This window comes from Gymnoscopelus braueri (assembly GCF_963280865.1).
Source record: "Gymnoscopelus braueri genome assembly, chromosome: 7".
In the NCBI taxonomy this organism is placed as follows: domain Eukaryota; kingdom Metazoa; phylum Chordata; class Actinopteri; order Myctophiformes; family Myctophidae; genus Gymnoscopelus; species Gymnoscopelus braueri.
Genome location: NC_137608.1, coordinates 1471796 through 1493665, shown reverse-complemented (window position 1 = coordinate 1493665; position 21870 = coordinate 1471796). Strand labels below are relative to the sequence as shown.

At 41.3% G+C, this 21870-nt stretch overlaps 1 protein-coding gene across 2 annotated transcripts in view; it reads left to right on the top strand.

The window, feature by feature from the left end:
• parp8 (poly (ADP-ribose) polymerase family, member 8) overlaps window positions 1-21870 on the top strand; it is a 107523-nt gene that overhangs the window by 79454 nt on the left and 6199 nt on the right. For both annotated transcript variants that reach the window (XR_013933367.1, XM_080432068.1), the window contains exons 19-27: window positions 4858-4983; window positions 7423-7488; window positions 8481-8548; window positions 9053-9101; window positions 11633-11745; window positions 13900-13972; window positions 15234-15303; window positions 20231-20307; window positions 21479-21548. Coding sequence is in view for 1 of the 2 variants with exons in the window: in XM_080432068.1 (XP_080288194.1) it covers window positions 4858-4983; window positions 7423-7488; window positions 8481-8548; window positions 9053-9101; window positions 11633-11745; window positions 13900-13972; window positions 15234-15303; window positions 20231-20307; window positions 21479-21548 (712 nt within the window). In the remaining variant the exon portion in view is untranslated. The remainder of the gene's footprint in view (window positions 1-4857; window positions 4984-7422; window positions 7489-8480; window positions 8549-9052; window positions 9102-11632; window positions 11746-13899; window positions 13973-15233; window positions 15304-20230; window positions 20308-21478; window positions 21549-21870) is intronic.

The following is a 21870-nucleotide window of genomic DNA, read 5'->3' as shown; positions in this document are numbered from 1 at the left end:
TTTTAGGTCAGTGGCTCTTAAACTTTTTTATGTCAAGGACCCACAAATTGATATATTTGGCCACGGACCCCCATCTGAAAATGTTTTCTGCCAGGGACCCCCAGAAGAGAAGATTCAAAATGATAAAAAAAAATGTTCCAAATATTTTAAATATTTTTCTAATATTTTCAAAAATAGCCGATGTACAAGCTCTTGACGCGCTGAGAGCTTGTACATATGCTGTACACCACTGTTTTATATTACCAAGGAAAGAGGCAATTATTTTTTATAATAGCAGATCTACTAGCTCACAACGCCTCGCATTGCAAGGCGTTGTGAGCTTGTAGATCTGCTATTTTCACAATATGTGTCTGTGGAACCGAGTCAAACTAAATGTAACGCCTCAACTTCCAAGTGCTTGTCAGGGTGGGGGGTCCCTAGTTCAAATATGATTATTTTGGGGGGTCACGGCCTGAAAAGTTTGGGAACCCTTGCTGTAGGTACATTCTTTCCTAGAGAGAGGATTCTGGTTGCATTTGTATTTGATATTGTTGTTGTCGGGCAGAAACCTTGTATCTCCATATTTCATTTTTTTAAATGTTTTTATTTGTAAATTAATGCTCTGCGTTGTCGTACAAGAGTGTCATGAGTTCTCTCTCCTGATTGGATCAAATTAAAGAGCTGGAGAGACAGGGAGACCCCTGTTACTGCACACAAACACTATAGAAATGATTACTATCAGAATATATAGTTATTTAACACTTATTTTAACAAAGGAATATGAATTACCCTACCTTTAAGTGTGTGTGTGTGTGTGGGGGTTTTTATAAATATTGAACCATCAATAAAAATGACAGGCATCTGTGTCATTTTAGATTTATTTGGCTATTCAAAAATAGATGTAAAAGCTCATAGCGCGGCACCGAGTGCTGCGCTATGAGCTTTTAGATCTGCTATTTTATTTATTTTAATCGTGAACATTTTTGCAAATCTTTGAATATATATATTTTTAAAGGGAACATTTTTTACTCAAATCTTTGCTTCTGGGGGGTCCCTATTACAAAATATTTTGAGATGGGGGTCCGCGGCCAAATACATATGATTTTGGGGGTCCTTGACATGACATTTGTAGAATCCTCAGAAGCAAAGATTTGAGTTACAAATGTTCACTTTAAAAAGATATATATTCAAAGATTTGCACACATTTTCACGATTAAAAAAATAAATAGCGCGGCACTCGATAGATAGATAGATAGATAGATTGATAGATAGATACTTTATTGATCCCCGAGGGGAAATTCAGATATCCCATAGCTCATACAGGCAAGGTTAGTTAAAAACACATCACAAAAAAGGGGGGGGGCACAGGTTAAAACTGAGAGAAGACAAATATAAAAGATTATGAAATAAGCATAAAAAAGCATTTAAAAGGTGTCACTGGGAATAAAAATCATCCTTTGTCATTGTCATTGCACATAGACCCATAATTAACTAAAAACTAAGACCATTAGTCCATTAGTCCAGTTCATAGGCCTAGCGGCTGGTCATGGAGTTGAAGAGCCTGATTGCTGTTGGAACAAAAGTGTTCTTAAAACGATCGTTCTTGCAGGGCAATGAACGGAACAGGTCCTTACGACTGCTTTTTTGTCCTGCCAGGATGTTGTGGAGAGGATGACCCACATTGTCCATTATGGCCCTGCTCTTCTTGTGTATATGTCACAGGTAGATTGGCATTCCAGGTAGATTGGAAGTGGAGCGCTTGTTTTTAGGCTCGGGGCGGGGCTGCGATGCGAGGACGACGAGAACGACAACATGAATATACATACTTACTGGCCTCAGTGGCGCACTTCGAAAATCATTGGACTCCCCATCCACTATCACTGGGAGTCTGGGTTTGACTCCCGCTCGGGACATTACTTTTTCAAACAACCGCGGACAATTTTTTCGCCGATAAAGTATAGTTTTGGACCATGACGGAGGCGCTCCGACTAAGGAGACCTTGAGGCCAAGGAGTCGCGCCCGAGCGCCTCCAGGCGCGAGTGCCCGCGACGACCGGCCGATGGTCTCCTAGTCGACTAAGCGCCGTCCGAGTTATGTACCGATAGGCACAGAATAGTAAATGATGTTGTGGGGACTGCGTTTGCCCCAACTGCCACTCACTGCACTAACATAGCCCGCCAGCCCCGCCTCCTAAGTCTCGCCCCCTTGTTCGCGGGTGTGCGCGCGCGTGCATGTGCGCGTATGTGTGTGCGTGCTCGTTTGTGTGCGTGTGCATGCGTGCGTGTGTGGTGTGGGACTCATGTGTGGCTTGCATTGCCCTCTGGCGTTGGTTCTACAGAATTGCCTGGGGGGCGGACGGGTGGTGAAAACAAGCGCTTATTTTCCATTCTACCTGGAATGCCAATCTACCTGTAACATATACATCTCTCCACAACAGCCTCCAGTGAGTCCGGCCTCTCTCCCAGTACTGAGCCCGCCTTCTTCACCAGTTTGTTCAACCGCTTAGCATCCTTGTCCATCACACTGCCTCCCCAGCAGACTGCAGCATAGAACAGGACACTTGCCACTGCTGACTGGTAGAACATATGCAGCATTCTGCTGCACACGTCAAAAGACCTAAGCCTCCTCAAGAAAAAGAGCCTGCTCTGTGTCTTTTTATAGACAACATCGGTGTTCAGAGCCCAGTCCAGGTTCTCATCCAGGTGAACTCCCAGGTACTTGTAGGACTGTACCTGCTCAATAGCTGTCCCTTGGACGTTGACAGGCTGAGGAAGAGCGGGCTTGTTCCTCCGGTAATCCACCACCATCTCCTTAGTCTTGGTGGTATTTAGTAGGAGGCAGTTCCTTTCACTCCATTCCCCGAAGGCCTTTGTCAGGTCCCTGTATTCCTCCTCCTGCCCATCCTTGACACACGCCACAATGGCTGTATCATCAGAATATTTCTGAATGAAACAGGACTCAGAGTTGTACTTAAAGTCCGACGTGTACAGTGTGTCGATGAGCTTGTAGATCTATTTTTGAATAGCCAAAGAAATAAAAAAATGACAGGGTTAAGTCTCGCACACGGTTGTGAAATGAACACCTTCTATGAAAAGGCAGTGTGACATTGGATGCTGAAGATAGAAAGAAATGGTTTCCCAGTGAGAAATGATGCAGATAAAGCACAATTTATATGCCATCGCATGACAGTGTTGCTTGCCGGGATGTTTTTTTATCTTCAAGCTAACTTTTCTCTGGGTTATTCCAGTGATGCAACGTGTTGTTAGCTTGAAGATCTGTTCTTTAGGGCCACGGTTCTCAAAGTGGGGTCCGCGGACCCCTGGGGGTCCATGACGCATAGCCAGGGGGTCCGCGAAATAATTCACAGATTATTATTATTATTTATTAATTTTTCAATGATTTTGTTATGGGGGGGGGGGACTAGTGAAAGTTACAAGAGTTCTTACTGTATGGTGTGTGTGTGATATGAAATGTGAGTTTACCATAATCACAGTAATCCTCATATTCCATCATATTCAAGGGCTTTTGGAGATAAATGAGACAGACTCCATTCACTTTCAAATTGGAGCACTGCAGAGGGCGTTTGTCTGTGTCCAGCGGACACTCGTTGACGCTCGTTAATGTTATATGCATCAAAGGCAATTATGCTTCTGCACTGTCAAATAGGCCAACATCTTATCTAAGATTAGTATAGTGGGACTCATTCAAATGAATCCCGGGACTCACTTCATTGAAAAAACAACATCACTGTATTATATTAGATTTATTAGATATCTATTAGGTATTATACATTGAATATTATAGCTATTTTATTTTATTATATATTGTTACCTGACAATTAGTTGACTTTTGGTGAAAAAGCCTGCATATATCGGACATCCCTAACAATACGTTTTTTAATGTAAAATTTAAGCACCTACTAAAAGTCACCTTTAGACTGGTCATTTTACATGTCTGTTTTTATTAGGACTATGACCTGAGGCGATTCTTTAAAAAAATCTAAATCCGAATAAATATATTTTTTCACGATTTTTCAAAAATAGCAGATCTACAAGCTCGTAGCGCGGCACTCGGTGCGGCGCTATGAGCTTGTAGATCTGCTATTTTTGAATAGCCAAAGAAATCTAAAGTGACACAGATGCGTTCCAGGTCTTAATGGGTTGCAACTCAAATGGCAAAACACAAATCTTGTCTTAAGGGGGTCCCCTGGCACATGTTTTCAAATGGGGGTCTGCGTCCAAAATAAAATCAATGTAGGGGGTCCTTGACATGAACATGGTTCGAGAACCACTGTGATATCTCAAAGCCCATCATAAATACAGTAGCTCTAGAGCAGTGGTTCTCAACCTGTGAGTTGGGACTCCCAGCGGACCCCCCCAAAAAACAAAAAAAATCATGTGGGGACCCCACATGATTTTTTTTTTTTGGGGGGGGCAAGATGACAGTAAAGTGACTTTTAAGACCTTTTTAATAAAATAAAAAAGATAAGAAATGAAATAAAAACATTACTGCATCAAAAGTAATCAGCACACTATACTATTAAAACTGGTCAAACATTGGCCAAATTGTCAAATAATGTAAGAAAGAGGCAAGCATTTTGAAAATAGCTTATCAACAAGCTCACAACGCCTTGCAACGCAATATTTATCTGTGGAACCGAGTCAAACTAAATGTAATGCCTCAGCAATTCCAAGTGCTTGTCAGGGTGGGGGGTCCCCAGTTTAAATATGACTATATTGGGGGGTCCCCAGTTCATATATGATTATTTTGGGGGGGCACAGGACTCACAGCCTGAAAAGGTTGCGAACCCCTGCTCTAGAGAGAGAGACATCATGTTTTTTTTTGTATTTACCATTATTTCTTCATTTCTCTGTGCAGGTAGTAGATCTGTTAGTGTCCATGTGTCGCTCTGCTCTGGAGTCGCCCAGGAAAGTGGTCATTTTTGAGCCATATCCCTCTGTGGTCGATCCCAACGATCCCCAGACACTGGCCTTCAACCCCAGGGTATGTACACTGCAAAACTCACCTGTCCTTGCTTTACCTTATTTTATGTGTTTATTTGTGAGGGATAGATAGATAGATAGGTAGGTAGGTAGGTAGGTTTGATTGGTTGATTGATTTGATAGGCAAAAAGAATGTAAAACAACACAGTTACATTTATAATACTTTTGTCTAAAAGGTCCGACCAAAAAAGTCCTTGCGGACTTGTTTCCGTTGGGGTCCTTGGTAATCATTTCATAGACATAGTGGCAACCAAACAGTTCAAATATCAACACAAAAATACAAAGAAAAAATACCACTATGTACAAAAAAAGAAAAGAAAAGAAAAGCATAGGTAGGTAGGTAGGTAGGTAGGTAGGTAGGTAGATACTGTAGATAGACACTGTAGATAGGTAGGTAGGTAGGTAGGTAGGTAGGTACTGTAGATAGATACTGTAGATAGATACTGTAGATAGGTAGGTAGGTAGGTAGGTAGGTAGGTAGGTAGGTAGGTAGGTAGGTAGGTAGGTAGGTAGGTAGGTAGAAGGTAGATAGAAGGTAGATAGGTACTGTAGGTAGGTAGGTAGGTAGGTAGGTAGGTAGGTAGGTAGGTAGGTAGGTAGGTAGGTAGGTAGGTAGGTAGGTAGGTAGGTAGGTAGGTAGATAGAAGGTAGATAGGTACTGTAGGTAGGTAGGTAGGTAGGTAGGTAGGTAGGTAGGTAGGTAGGTAGGTAGGTAGGTAGGTAGGTAGGTAGGTAGGTAGGTACTGTAGATAGATACTGTAGATAGATATTGTAGATAGATATTGTAGATATATAGGTAGGTAGGTAGGTAGGTAGTAGATAGATACTGTAGTGTAGATAGATAGATAGATAGGTTGATTGATTGATTGATTGATTGATTGATTCATTGATTCATTGATTGATTGATTGATTGATTGATTGATTGATTGATTGATTGATTGATTCATTGATTGATTGATTGATTGATTGATTGATTAAGTGATTGCCCATGAGGGAATTTCAGTCGCCCAGAGGCAGCACAGCAGTTAAGAGTTACAGGTACAGAGTAAGGAAAGTACTGTCGGATACAGCGATACAAAGGCAAGAAATAGCAATAAGAAGCACCATCAGTACAGAACAACAGTATACACCTAAACTGTCGTAGTAAACACCTTAAAAAACAACAACAACAACACCAGGTTACAGTGTCCTCACAAACAAAACAGTGTCGGTGTCAAACCGTGCAACCAGTAGCCTACAATCAGTGCAATGCAAAGAAAAGTGACAGTGTCCACAGTGCAATCTGTACAATAACTGTCTAAGTGTCATTAGATAGCAGTAATGTAAAGTAACTAAGTAAATTTTTTCAAGTACTGTACTTGAGTACACTTTTGAGGAATTTTTACTTTACTGGAGTATTTCCCATTTTCAATACCTTTACTTCTACTCCACTTCATCTCAGAGGCAAATATTGTACTTTTACTCCACTACAATTATTTGAAAACTTTAGTTACTAGTTACTTTTCAGATATAAATCATGATATTATGAAACATACATTAACCAATTTAGCCCTATTTTATACCTAGGCTATTTGAAAATAGCCGATCTACAAGCTCACAACTTGTAGATCTGCTATTTTCAAACATTTTTGTACTTTTACAGTACATTTTGATGCCAATACTTTTGTACTTTTACTTTTACTTGAATTCTGGACTTTTACTTGTATATATTTCTATATTGCAGTATTGGTACTTTTACTTAAGTAAAGAATTTTAGTACTTTTTCCACCACTGCATTAGAGGTCAGAGAGAGACAGAACATATTCTTGAAAACAGCAACAAAACTACGTACAGTACAGTCGAAAACCAGTGTAAATACCTCAGAGTTAGCAAGGATGCAGGATTTATCCATCGTTCCAAACATATAACAATAAAACGGTGTATTGCAGAAAAAAATACAAATTACATGTTCATGCCTTGTAACCTCAGACACCAAAGACCACAACAAAAGAGCAAAAAGACCACACCAATACAACAATATAAAGTGCACACATGTAAATATAACCAAACTCTGCGTCTGTGTTAAAAACACTCAAATAACAGTTACAAGAGATTGGTGAGATTGCTCTCAGGCAGAAATCTTTATATCCATATTTCAATAAATGTTTCATAAATGAATGTCCTACTTCTTCGCACAAGAGTGTCATGTAAAAGTAGCGGAATTATCTTAATCTTCGAGCTCACAACACGTTTAGTATTAGTAGCGTTAAATCCATTTTCTAAGTATTTTGCCATTCTATCCGCTTTGGGCGAACTAGAGCGGAGTTCATTTTAGGTAGAGCTTTCAGCTTTCAGTTCAGTCAAAGTTCTTCTAGAATGCAGAACACATCCGGTGCTCAAAATAGACACATGCTGCTCCATTTGCACCGCTTGACTCTGTTGTTTTGTGTCCCCTTCACAGAAAAAGGACTATGATCGCGTGATGAGAGCTCTGGACAGCCTTACATCTATTCGGGAGATGACCCAGGTATTACAGCACTGAGGACGTTCCTTCACTCTTTGTTTCTACCAATTCTGCCTGATTTATACTTGTGCGCCCCCCCCCCCCCCCCTCCGAAATAGCAGATCTACAAGCCCACAACACGTGACGCGTTGTGGGCTTGTAGATCTGGGTGAGCGACACCCATGCGCAACTACTGTAAGTATAGGGCATAGCAGTTCCAAAGATAGAAAGCCCATTATTTTCTTCCCATAGAGATTTCCGAAAATATTTATATAGATTATTCTAAGCCTGGAACCAAGCCATCCAGGCTCCTGGTGAATCATGACCATACAACATTTGATTCTGTGTAAAAAATATAATTGAACCGCAAAAAAAATGGTATTTATTAAATATAGTATATTATATAATTAAATATTCTAATATTATTTGACACAGAATCAAATGTTTTATGGTCATGATTCACCCGGAGCCTGGATGGCTTGGTTCCAGGCTCAAGATCATTTGTATACTGTAAATATTTTCAGAAATCTCTATGGGAAAAAATTAATGGGCTTTCGATCTGCTATATACTGTAGAGTCTGGAACTACACCTCCCGAAATCCGAGAGAGAAAACTGGCACTTCCGTATATTTTAAAATATCTTTACATTTAATTTTTTCTGCTTAGCATCAAACTATATATGCTTAGATGATTTTGATTTATATTAAGATACATTTGCGCGACTGTAAAGACGAAACGAAAGTGGGTAGGAGGCTTCACATCCGCTTTATATTTTAATCATGATCAGAGCTTCAGAGTCCCAGACTGTATGACCGGAAACATTTGAAAATTGTGGGAGGCAACAGTCTGGCCACGCGAGACTAGTTGGGGAGTAACATGCAGCAAAGGGCCTGGCCATCAGAGCGCACCTTACTATTGGCATAATGAAGTAATTTGTAACCGACAGTAACCGACAGTGACGATATGAAAGCAGCATGAAAGGAGATGTTTAATGTCTTGTGTCTTTGTCTCCGCAGGCCCCTTACCTAGAGATAAAGAAACACATGGATAGACATGACCCCTTGGCTCACCCACTGCTACAATGGTAAGACACTTCACCTACTGGGAAATAACCACCACAACAACCTGAAAGTCCACAACATGAACTCACAGGAGTTTGCTGTTCACATTGCTGATAAGAATTGAATTACAACTATAATCCAGGCCTTATTTGTATGAATAAAGGGTCATTTTAACCAATGTATATGGGTATGTTAATAGAATATAACTAGTAAGGAATAAGACCTGACCCCACCATAACTTCCGTTAGTTTAAAAAATATTCTAATTGAATATTGAATTGAAGTTTTAGTCTAGTTTGGTTTAATTATTTTTGTCCTTACTTACATTTCACCTGTGCATCATTGTGTATGTTATTGTTTGTGTGTGTGCTACTGTATAAAAGTAAGGTTCAATTTGATATGTGTGAGTGTGCAGGTTTAGGATAAGCCTGGATCAGTTAAGTATATGGAACTAGAGTTATGATATATGGACACTGTTATGGAATATGCTGTTATGGTTGAATTAAGCACTCTGTCTTGTGTTTGCAGGGTGATATCCAGTAACAGGTCACACATTGTCAAACTTCCAGTCACCAGAGTAAGTGACATTATACAACAGGTAGTTCCGACCAAGCAATCTGATTGGCTGAAATAGCTTTCTAGCCGTGCTTCAAACCAGCATCATAGCACGGGCCTAATCACATTAATAAATCACTCCGCACTGCAGTCCGCACCTGATTAGACCATATAGCGCACAGCTGTGCTGTGAAGTCACGCTGTCCCACGGTAGGAAAACAAACAGACAGTAGCCTGCATAGCCTGACCCACCGCCGCCACCGGAGAACAAACAGCTATGCAAAATGGACTATGTTGGTGGATGAATTTTGACTTATTTGGTGGACTTACGGTTGATCAATGGTTAGAAGGTTATAAATATCCTCCTGTGTTAAAGTAAAATTACTCCCATTTCGTTAACAGTCCAGTGTATGTTATACTTTATCGTACGAAGGTATCGCACGGCGAAAATAGCCGATCTACAAGTTCACAACACGTCGCCATCGCGACGCGTTGTCAGCTTGTAGATCAGTTATTTTGGCCACGTGACACGGTCGTACGACGGAGCATATAGCCTACTGGAATTCATTCCAATGCACAAGCATTGATAGCTCGGCTGTGTTGATGAGACTGTGCCTCAGGCTATTTAATGTCTCAGTGAAAAACTCTTCTCTTTACAGGGAAACGGATAATAGCGAAACATTTTTATTATGAATTGCTCCACAATATGAATACATTTGGATGTGTTTTGTTGGTAACTGTTGTATAATCGCAATATTACACTCGAGGGTGTGCTTTACCTTACATTATTGGCACTTCTGTGATGCGGAGGCGGAACTCGGCTTCGCCTCGTTCCTGACCGCATCACAGGCGTGCCAATAATGACGGTAAAGCACACCCTCTGGTGTAATATTGCTTAATTCTATACCACTAACCTAACAGTTCACATCAACCCTAAGCATCCTCAAAATAGGCCAACATTTAGCAGATGTACAAGCTCACAACACGTCACAACACGGTTAAAAAAAGAATGATACAGTCTTGATTCAAAGACTGTGATTATGTTGACTGAAACATTTATCATGACACACAGTCATTCATGTGAAAATGGATTCAGTAGGGCTGGGCAATTAACCAAAAACTATCACAGCTGACATTTAGAACCAACAACCCACTTCATCTTAAATAATCGAGAAGCAAGATTATCTTGGGAGCTTTTTTTTTTTCAACACGAAAAAGTTGCAATAGATTTTTATTTTATTTTCGTAATTGACCAAGTCTTATTAACCACTTAACCCTGTATAACACTTGGTGGGCGTACGGAAATAGCCGATCTACAATGTGATTTTTGGAGCTTGTGGATTAGCTATTTTCACTTAATAAAATTCGAAGTCATATCGCTCAGCCCTAGTATGCAGATAACGCTGATTAAATTGGCAAGATGCAAAGACACAGAAAACATAGATTTGCACCTGTTCAAATCAGTGTTGCCAGATTTTGTGAGAGAAGTAAGGCACCAGGTCTAGGAAAACAAGCCCAAAAGTTGCGACAATAGGCCACATGAGCACTTTAAACCTATACTGTATACTACGGCTATTTGAAAATAGCCGATCTACAAGCTCACAACGTAATGCGACGTGTTGTGAGCTTGTAGATCTGCTATTTTCAAAAAATCTTGAAATAAAATGTGGAATATTTGGAATATTTTTGAAACATTCTAACAACACAAATCTGGTACGGGGCTCCAGCTGGCACAAAAAAATTTCAGATGGGGGTTAGGGAGGGTCAAATACATATTCGAGATATTTGAGAACCGCTGGTTTGAATGATATAAAAAAAAAATTAAAGCAAGCCCAAATAAGCAACTACACTTTAGAAACAAGCCCCCCCCCCCAAAAAAAAACTACCAATATTTACAAGCGACTGTACAGAAAAAGAAGCCCAAAGTTATTAACCCATTAAGACCAGGAACGCATCATTTTAAGATTTCTTTGAGCTATTCCAAAAATAGCAGATAAACAAGCTCATAGCGCTGCACCGAGTGCTATGAGCTTGTAGATCTGCTATTTATTTATTTTTTATCGTGAAAATGTGTTAAAATCTTTGAATATATACATACATTTTTGACTCAAATCTTTGCTTCTGGGGGTCCCTGGAACAAAATATTTTCAGAAGGGGGTCTGCGGACACATTTTTGGGGTCCCTTGACATGAAAGAACCTCTAATAAATAGCAACATAAGGTTTAAAAAGAAAACACTTTAGAAGACATTTGTAGAATCTCCCAGAAGCAATAAGATTTGAGTTACAAATGTTCGCTTTAAAAATATGTATATAGTCAAAGATTTAGACAAATTTTCACTATTATTGAAAGATAGCAGATCTGCAAGCTCGTGGCGCGGCACTCGGTGCATATCCGTGTAGATCTGCGATTTTTGAATAGCCAAAGGAATCTGAAAATGACACAGATGCGTTCCCGGTCTTAATGGGTTAAGCAGACATGGCAAAACTGGTTCAAATGCTTTTTAGTCCATGTTGTCAACTGATACCTGTTCCTCTCCCTTTCCGGCCGACAGCAACTGAAGTTCATGCACACGCCACATCAGTTCCTGCTGCTCAGCAGCCCGCCTGCCAAAGAGTCCAACTTCAGAGCTGCCAAGAACCACTTTGGCAGCACGTTTGCCTTCCAGTGAGTTCCACATTCACCACACAACTCATTTCCATCAATTTATACACCATGGGGGTCTTCAACAGGGGGTCCGGGACCACTAGGGGGTCCTCAGTGTTACTAGGGGCCCACCAAATCTTTGTTAGATAGGGAGTTATTTTATTTTTTTACATTGTTTTTGGGAAGGGAGAAGAGTCTAGGACGTGTGGAGCGTTGTCCAGGGTGTTTAGGGAAGGGAGAAGAGTCTAGGACGTGTGGAGCGTTGTCCAGGGTGTTTAGGGAAGGGAGAAGAGTCTAGGACGTGTGGAGCGTTGTCCAGGGTGTTTTAGAGAAGAGAGAAGAGTCTAGGACGTGTGGAGCGTTGTCCAGGGTGTTTTAGAGAAGAGAGAAGAGTCTAGGACGTGTGGAGCGTTGTCCAGGGTGTTTTAGAGAAGGGAGAAGAGTCTAGGACGTGTGGAGCGTTGTCCAGGGTGTTTTAGGGAAGGGAGAAGAATCTGGGACGTGTGGAGCGTTGTCCAAGGTGTTTTAGGGGAGGGAGAAGAGTCTAGGACGTGTGGATCGTTGTCCAGGGTGTTTTAGGGAAGGGAGAATAATCTAGGACGTGTGGAGCATAATACATTTACCTTACCTTGTATACAAATAATACTTTATACAGGTCTGGTCAACAACTTGAACTCTTGCTTCCCTATTCTTGGCACGTCATAGCCTAATAGGCGAACATTTGGCGAAAATTGTAGCTCTTCAAGCTCACAGCATATTGCAGCACGATGCATTGTGAGCTTGTAGATCGGATATTTTCAGCAAAGCCATTTGCTGTAGAGGGAAAAAAGGAGGGGACCAAGTACAGACCCTTGGGGGATCCTGGTCAATGAAGTATTCGGTATGTCGACGTTGTCAGGCAGAAACCTCATATCTCCATAGTTCAACTTTTTATGTTTTTCGTCAGAAAGAGTGTCAAACAAAAGTAGTGAAAATAGCCGATCTACAAGCTCACAGCGCATCACTTCACGCTGCGTTGTTAGCTTGTAGATTGGCTATTTTACTATTTCTGAAGATTTTTGTTCAGTTTTCTGAAAAGTAACCATTTTGGACATAAAGGTATAAGTGGTTAATAAGCCAGAAATAGGGGGAAAGCACTTCAAAGCATCGTGGGAAATAAAGGTTGCATGCATGTGGATGAGGCCTTTGCACAGCCTTGGCTGGGGGCTAACTTGTCATCAGCTGTGTTTGCATAAACATATTTTTATGCACATTTTGAAGTATCATACCGTTGCTGTCTCCATATCTCCATATTCTAACGTTTAGTATTTTTTTCCCATAAATTAACGCCCTACTTGCGACAGCGTCACACAAAAGCATCACAAATAGCAGATCTGATACTTTTGCTATTTTTTTATTTGAATCCTGAAAAGTTACAGTTTTGGACGTATGAGGTTTCCACCCGACAGAGATGATATTAAAGGTGTTCACCCACTAAATGTAGATGGAAACATCTTTACTGAATAGGTTGTGATGTGAAGAACATTTGATTTGGGACAATAGTAGACAGTAGTAGTAGAAGTAGAAGCCTTGATGCTGATCAGCTTAATGCCTTCCCATTTCCAAACACACTGGAATGGTAACAAAGAACAAATCCACTCGATAAAATGCATAATAAATGCCATTATGTTCTTACACAGGTCTTACTTTTCTTTTTTCACAATAAGCACAATAACCTATGCCCTGCATTTGCCCTGCATCTGCCTTTTACAGCACCACCAGGAGGCCGACCTATGTAAAACACATGTTTTGATATTACTCCTTCAAATGTTATCAAAAAGAGTTTAATCTGTACCCTGACTGAGTTCTATATCCTGATTGGATAAAATAGGTATCCCGACCTGAAAATGCATTTTCTGGTTAGTAAAGAGCTGGAGAGACATGGAGACTCCTGCTACTGAACAAACACTCTATAGCAAGTGTAGTTTACTATCAGAATATAGAACTATTTAACACTTATTTTAACCAAAGAAAATCTACCCTACCTTTCATTTTGTTTTAATATAATGATAAAAAAGGAACGGTTTTGAACTTACAAGGTTTCCAAGTTTAAGATAGGGTCTTCTGTGTTTAAATGCTATTGTTATTTAGAGCTAATGTTATTGTTGTTGTTGTTGTTGTTGTTGTTGTGTTTAGTGGATCACACATTGAGAACTGGCATTCTATACTGAGGAATGGACTGGTGGTGGCCTCCAATACCAGACTACAGGTACCGTGCATTATGTGACCAAAATCACATCATTTGTGTAGGTGTACTCTTAAAACAAGGGTTCCCAAACTTTTCAGGCCGCGACCCCCCAAAATGATCATATTAGAACTGGGGACCCCCCACCCTGACAAGCACTTGGAATCGTAGGCATAATTATTTTGATTCGGTTCCCAAAGATAAATATTGTGAAAATAGCCGATCTACAAGCTCACAACTGTGAGCTTGTAGTTTGGCTATTTTCACAATCTTTGCCTCTTTCTTACGTAATATTTGACAATTTGGCCAGTTTGGTATTAAAAAGATCTTACAAGTCATTAAATTGTCTTTTTAGAAATGTGCAGATACCCTGTAGCCTATACACTTATACTGTATGTTGGTTTGTTTACTGTTGAGTGAGAAAACAATGTTGCACATTAAGCTAATCATCTGGGGACCCACACAATAATTTAGGGACCCCCCTGCAAAAATAGCAGATGTACAAGCTTGTAGATATTGCTATTTTCTTCTTTTGTTTGTTAATGTTTGATATAGGCCTTAAACCTTTTATTTGGCACTAGTAAACGGATGCTGTTTTGCACAGATATAAATAAAAGGTGTGCCTTCATTTGGACACAAAATGTTTGAAAGCCATTGATCCAGTATTATTAGTCCAATTGAATTGAGGTTGTGATTAGTGGACGTAATGGTTAGTCTCTTTATATTCAGAGGGGGACAAAGTACTCAGATATTTTACTTTAGTAAAAGCAGCAATACCACAATATAAAAATACTCTGTTACAAGTAAAAGGCCTGTTTTCAAAATGTTACTTGAGTAAAAGTACCAAAGTATTGGCATCAAACTATACTTAATTAAAGTACCAAAAGTAAAAGTACAAAAATGTTTGAAAATAGCAGATCTACAAGCTCACAACGCGTCGCGATGCGATGCGTTGTGAGCTTGTAGATCTGCTATTTTCGAATAGCCTAGGTATAAAATAGGGATAAAGTGGTTAATGTATGTTTTATAATATAATAATTTATATCTGCAAAATAACTATAGTAACTAAAGCTGTCAAATAATTGTAGTGGAGTAAAAGTACAATATTTGTCTCTGATATGTAGTGGAGTAGAAGTAAAAGCACCGAAAATTGGAAATACTCCAGTAAAGTAAAAAAATACCTCAAAATTGTACTTAAGTACAGTACTTAAGTAAATGTACTTAGTTACTTTACACCACTGTCTATAATACATGCACTACTTCTCGTTATGTTTGTGTTGTACAGATGCACGGCGCCATCTATGGGAATGGCATATATCTCAGCCCCATGTCAAGCATATCCTTTGGCTACTCAGGTAATCAGCTGGCACACACACACACACACGCACACACGCACACACGCACACACGCACACGCACACGCACACGCACACGCACACGCACACGCACACGCACACAGACACACACACAGATGGTGGGACATGTGACACGGGCCCCCGGGAACTGTCCCCAATCTCCCGATGGCCTGGCCTGCTTGGCCATTCATTTGGCCCGCAGCCAATGGTGATTAAAATACGAGGGGAAATGATGCTCTTACAACTGGGTCCAGGGACGTGCAGTGCAGAGGGATTTGGAGGGGAAGGGTCTGGAATTTCAAAAGGGCACCGAACAATTACCATACTTTTAGGCCCGAAAACCCAAATAACCCGAAAAGGTGTCATTGCATGTTTAATGTCCTCAAAGTCACGCATCCAACAAGCTTGGAACTGAGCAGATTGGACCTTCCGTTCCAGAGATAGTGGCCAAAACATCTTGAAAACGGCCAATTTTGCCAGTTTTTGATCGCCGATTTTCGCCCGAGGTGGCAGACCGAAGTGGTCGGGCAGGGGTGTAGGCAACGACCATAGCCCGGAGGTAAGAAGGAGCTGTTCCTTTCACTGCCCTATAGGCTAGCACCAGGGTTTTAAACTGAATGCGAGCCGCTACGGGGAGCCAGTGCAGAGAACGAAGAAGGATAGTTGTGTGGGAGAACTTGGGGCGGTTGAACACCAGACGAGCCGCAGCTTTCTGAACAAGCTCCAGAGGTCTGATGGCTGATGCCGGAGCACCAGCAAGGAGGGAGTTGCAGTAGTCCAGGCGGGAGATGACAAGAGCCTGGATGAGCACCTGGGCTGCCTTCTCGGTGAGGAAGGGGCGAATCCTCCTGATGTTGTAGAGGAGGAATCTGCAGGACCGTGTCACTGATGCGATGTTAGCCGAGAACGACAGTTGATCGTCCAAGGTCACACCCAGATTCTTCGCAGTCCGAGTTGACGTCACCACAGCATTATCAATGGTGATGGCCATGTCTCGGTGCGGACAGCCCTTCCACGGGAGGAACATCAGCTCGGTCTTGTCCAGGTTGAGCTTCAGGTGGTTCGTCGACATCCACTCCGAGATGTCAGCCAGACAAGCAGCAATGCGTGCCTCCACTTGTGTGTCAGAGGGGGGGAATGAGAGGACCCTTACACACCGGGGGCGAATTTTTCATGCGAATAATACGTTTTTTTAAAAACCTTATAAAGTCAATGCAAGCTTACATGGAGCGAAAAAGCGAAAAAGCGTCTTTTAATTATTCGGAACGAGTCCGAATTTTGCGTATATTCGCATATTCGCCGGTGTGTAATGACCTTTACCGTTAGGCCGCTAGGGGCAGTTGAAATTTCTTTTTTGGGGATTATTTTTTCTAGTCTGGAGAGGGCACTTTTTTACCTACGGGTAAAAGGGCAGGGGCTCGAGCCCCCTTTCATGTCTATGTGTGCACGTGCCTGACTGGGCCTGGTGTGTGAATTACTGGATCTCAAACTGGTCTGCTGTCAGTGTAGTGCCTCAAGAACCTACAGGATACCAGATAAACCATGAACCTGGTATCTGTCTTAAACAACATCCTATCTAACCTGTTCAATCCGGGAACGCATCTGTGTCACTTTAGATTTCTTCCACGCTATGAGCTTGTATATCTGCTATTTTTGAAAGAACAATTTGTGAACATGCATGTGTGCAAATATATATATATATACATGTTTAACTCAAATCTTTGCTTCTGGGGGTCCCTGGAACAAAATATTTTGAGACAGTGGTCCACAGACAAATACATATAATGTTGGGGGTCCTCTACATGAAAGATTTTGAGAACAACTAGCAATAGCAATAGAAGATAAAAAAACTGTTAGGATTTAGAAGACATTTGTAGAACCCCCAGAAGCAAAGATTTTTGTAAAAAATGTTCGCTTTAAAAAACATATACATTCAAAGATTTACACAGATGTTCACGATTTTTCAAAACAAATCAGATCTACAAGCTCGATGTCACACTACAAGCTTGTATATCTGCTATTTCTGAATAGCCCAAAGTATAAAATAATGGTTATAGCTAAAAATGACACAGTATGCGCTCCCGGATTGAATGGGCTAAATAACATACCAGGTAAACCATGAACCTAGCATCTGTGTAAACAACCTTCACCTTCACCTATCCTATAACCCCGGAGGGTCGTTGGGGCACCACAGATGATCTGTTGACCAGCTCTCTCCATCCCTCTCTGTCCTCGGCAGCTCTCATTGCCTCACTGAGTTTCAAGTGAGTCCATTCTCCGATGTTGTCTTCCCATCTTTTCTTCTGTCTCCCTCGTCTCCTGCCACCTTGTACGGTGCCTTGCAGGATGGTCTTTGCAAGGCCTGAGGATCTGCTGATGTGTCCGTACCACCTCAGTTTTCGCTTTATGACAGTAGTACTGTAAGCAGGTCATCATGTGGGCCGATGGCTTGGCTGATCTTTTGCCGGACTTCCTCGTTGGTGACATGTTGGGTGTAGGAGTCTTCTGTAGCATCTCATCTCCATGCTCTGTATTCTTCTCTGCTGTAAGGGTCCAAGTTTCACAAGCGTATAGAAAGATTGAGATGACAAGTGAGCGCATTAGTCTCATTTTTTATGCCAGACTGATGTTTTTGTCTTTCCATATGGGCTTGAGTTTCGCCAGGGCAGCAGTTGTTTGAGCAATTCTGGCAAGGACTTCCCGTTTGGATCCCTCATCGGACACGATTGCTCCGAGGTATTTGAAGCTAGACACTGTGTCCAGTGCCTGTCCATTGACTTTGATGTCTGAGCGGATGCCATTGTTGTTGTTGGTCATCATTTTGGCTTTATCTGCATGGATTTCCATTCCATAGGCTCGGGAGGTGGTATCAAGCCTTTCAACTAGGCTGGCCAGTTCTTTTTCTTCTCCAGCTAGCCCATCAATGTCATCCGCAAAACAGAGGTTGGTGATTGGTCTGCCTCCTATGCTGACAGTTCCTTCATGGTCTGCCAGGGCACCCATCTTGATACGCTCCAGAAATACATTAAAGAGAATGGGAGAGAGAAGGCATCCTTGGCGCACTCCAATTGTTGTCCTGATAGCTCCGTTGTAGAGAACTGCGCTGGTAGCTTTGTTGTACAGATGTTGAATGACTGTGACAAGGTTAGGGTTGATGTTATATTTCCTCATGTTCGCCCTCAGCGCAGCATGCCATACCCGGTCAAAGGCTTTCTTGAAGTCTATGAACATGTGGTATCTCTCACAAATGATTCTCAAGTTGAATCTGTTCTGTGGTGCTCCGCCCTGCCCTAAATCCAGCCTGTTCTTCAGCTATGATCAGTTCAGCTTGAGGTTTAACCTATTTAGTATTATTTTCAGTAGGACTTTGCTGGGATGGCTAATAAGACTGATGGTGTGGTTACTGCGGTAGTTTTGGCACAGTTGGAGATTGCCTTTCTTCGGAAGTGTGATGATGAGTGACTGGGTCCATGATGTAGGCCACTCACCACTCTGCCAGATTTTGTTGCACAGGATGGTGAGGGTGTCTATCATGGCTTCTCCCCCCGCTTGTACGAGCTCTGCTGGGATGTTGTCCACTCCGGCTGATTTTCCTTTTTTCAGTGCTCGGACTGCTGTCACAACTTCTTCACGGAGGATGGGGAGCTTATCTTCCTCCTCCGTGGATTGAGGACATGTCAGGACTGTTGGATGTGTAAACAACATGCTATCTAAATGACATTCATTCAGTATCTTGCCAAAGTGCTCTACTGTGGTAAACGCCTGTATCATCCATCCATCCATCCATCCATTCGCACACGCACACGCACACGCACACGCACACGCACACGCACACACACACACACACACACACACACACACACACACACACGGCAGAGAAAACCATGCAAGACACCAACCTGCTCATCGGGAGCAGTTAGAGGTTCGGTGTCTTGCTCGAGGACACTTGGACAGTAACCCAGGGGGGAGCCGGGTATCACACCGACCAGGAACCTTACCTACTGAGCCACTCAGCCGCTGCTAGTGCCCAGTGGCGGTCTAGTAGTGGATACTGTAGATGGACACTGTAGCATCATTTATTCCATTCCTATGTATTTATTGACCAGCAGTGTTTTGTGTCTGGGTAGCTCAGTCGGTAGAGCTCTCGCCGCTAGACCACAAGGTCATGGGTTCAATCCCGGGCACCGCCAACCCAGGAGTCTAGCGCATTGTACCGGGGATAGACTCCTGTGTGTTATCGGCTGATACCGACAATAAGCCACTCCCGACCTTCTTACTTAGTGTTGGGCATATTACTCAGGAAGGCTAATATGTTACTTATTACTTATTTTAAAAAAAAGTTATAATATTATAGTACTTATTACTTGGTATCAATAGTAATATATTATATTACATTTTATGTTACTTTACTTTTACTGTTGTTCTGCATATTCCATATTTTGGAACAATAATTGCCAAAAGTATACCAAACAGCAGTAGGCTACAAAACACATTGAAGTCTCTCAAACCGTTACATATGCTTCAACAAATAATACATGTCATTTCAATACGTTGCGGTTGAAATCAGAAACAAAAACGAATTAAGTTCATTGTAACGAGTTACTTTGCTCAGTAATGTGTAATAATACTGTGTTGGCAAAAGGTACAAATTACACTACTCGTTACTGGGGAAAGTAATGATATTACAGTAATATTAATGTATTACACTGTTAACCAGTGAGTAGAAGAGTACAGACTAAACACTGCAGCATTCTCCAATCAACAAATAAAACTTTGTTTTATTATTGATGTTGCACTCAGTGGTTTGAGAAACACCGCTATAGCACATTACTGTAAGTGTTAAGATGGTGCCACATGGGAATCAAACACTGCAGTTTTTAAGCAACAGTGTTTTACATTTTTTGTTGTTGTTGTTTTTCGTTGAACAGGGATGAACAAAAAGCAACAAAAAGTGACTTCGAAAGACGAAAATACGGCAAGCAGCAAGACCAACTTACATCTGCAGGTAATCTGTACTAGTGGTGGGAAAAACATAGTGAAAAAAAAACGGTGAACGAACGATTTCGTTCACGTTCACGGGAAAGATTCGTTCAAATGATTCGTTCACGTTCTCGTTCAGTAGCGCTTCCGGTCCCGGCGGAGCGTATGCGATGCGCTACGCTAACTGCATGCAACTGTGTGCATCTGATCCCACTGACATGACTGCACAGTCTGTACAGAAACACAGCACTGTCATTCACGATCTAATTGCACCATCTTCTTTGTAATATAATGTGTAGAAGTAATAAATTACTGCAATATATAATGTAAAGTTATTTTTATTTGTCGATAATTATTTATAATAATAATTTTATGCAAAGCAGCCCAAGTCAGTACATTCACATGACTATCGATTTCCAGCCATGTCTTTAACTACTATTAACTTCATGAATAGTAGCTGTAGCATACTATTTGCATCTTCTACTCAAACTAAGACGTGTTAATTGACCTATCTGTCCTTTGTCTAGGACCATGCATATTTATTTCTTTTGATACTTAAATGTGGTGCTAACACTATCTGTCTTTTGTCCAGGAACAACAGTAGGCTACCTATTTCAATTCAAATAGCAATACGCATGCATGTCTATACTGGAAAACTCTACAGCAGGCTTTCTGTCTGTCTGATGGTCTGTCTGTCGCGGGAGGAATAACAGCCCGCCCGTCGTGTGTGCGGTGTGCGGGGGAGGGGGGGCATGAACGAAATCGTGAACGCAACAGTTTCGAGTCATGAACGTGTTCGTTCACGCTCACGGCAAAGAACTAGTTCTTATGAACGGATCGATCATGACCGACACATCACTAATCTGTACTTCATATGGGGTACTTTACTTCAATTATGTTTGGATTAATGTTGATTATTAGGATGTTTATTGTCGCTGTCGGGCAGAAACCTTGTATCTCCAAATGTCAACCTTTGAATGTTTTATTTGCCATTTAATGCCCTATTTCATCATACAAGAGTGTGAATCAAAAGTAGTGAGAATAGCCAATCTACAAGCTCACAATTAGCTTGAGCTCGTATAGAGCTGCTAATTCTGCCAAATATGTTTCTATTTTCATCCATTTTGCCTAGTATGACCTGCTCAGAAAAGGGATGCTGGGCTCCTGTGGTTAATTTTCATATTCTCCATTTGCAGTCACAGAAGAAAGGGCAACAACCACAGTTCCTGCAGAGTCGTAATCTGAAGTGCATTGCCTTATGTGAAGGTAAACAACCACATCACTTCACCTTTTTGGTTTTTCCCAACTACCCAATGTAGTGTGTGATGCCCCATTATTTTAAAATCTTGTAGTGTGTGCATGTTTAAGATCATCCTATAAGAGAAACTCATAAGATTATCCTGCAGTTTGTGATGCTGCAAGATTTCCAAATCGCTCAATCCTATATTAACCCCTTAAAGGACGACTTCATGTCAGGACTCTCGAAAACCAGGTAAGGTATATGGTAAGGTATATGCAGAATACAAGGACTCGAGGGATAAACGTAAAGGGTTTTTACTGAAGATAACTTAGGTACACCTTACAGCAG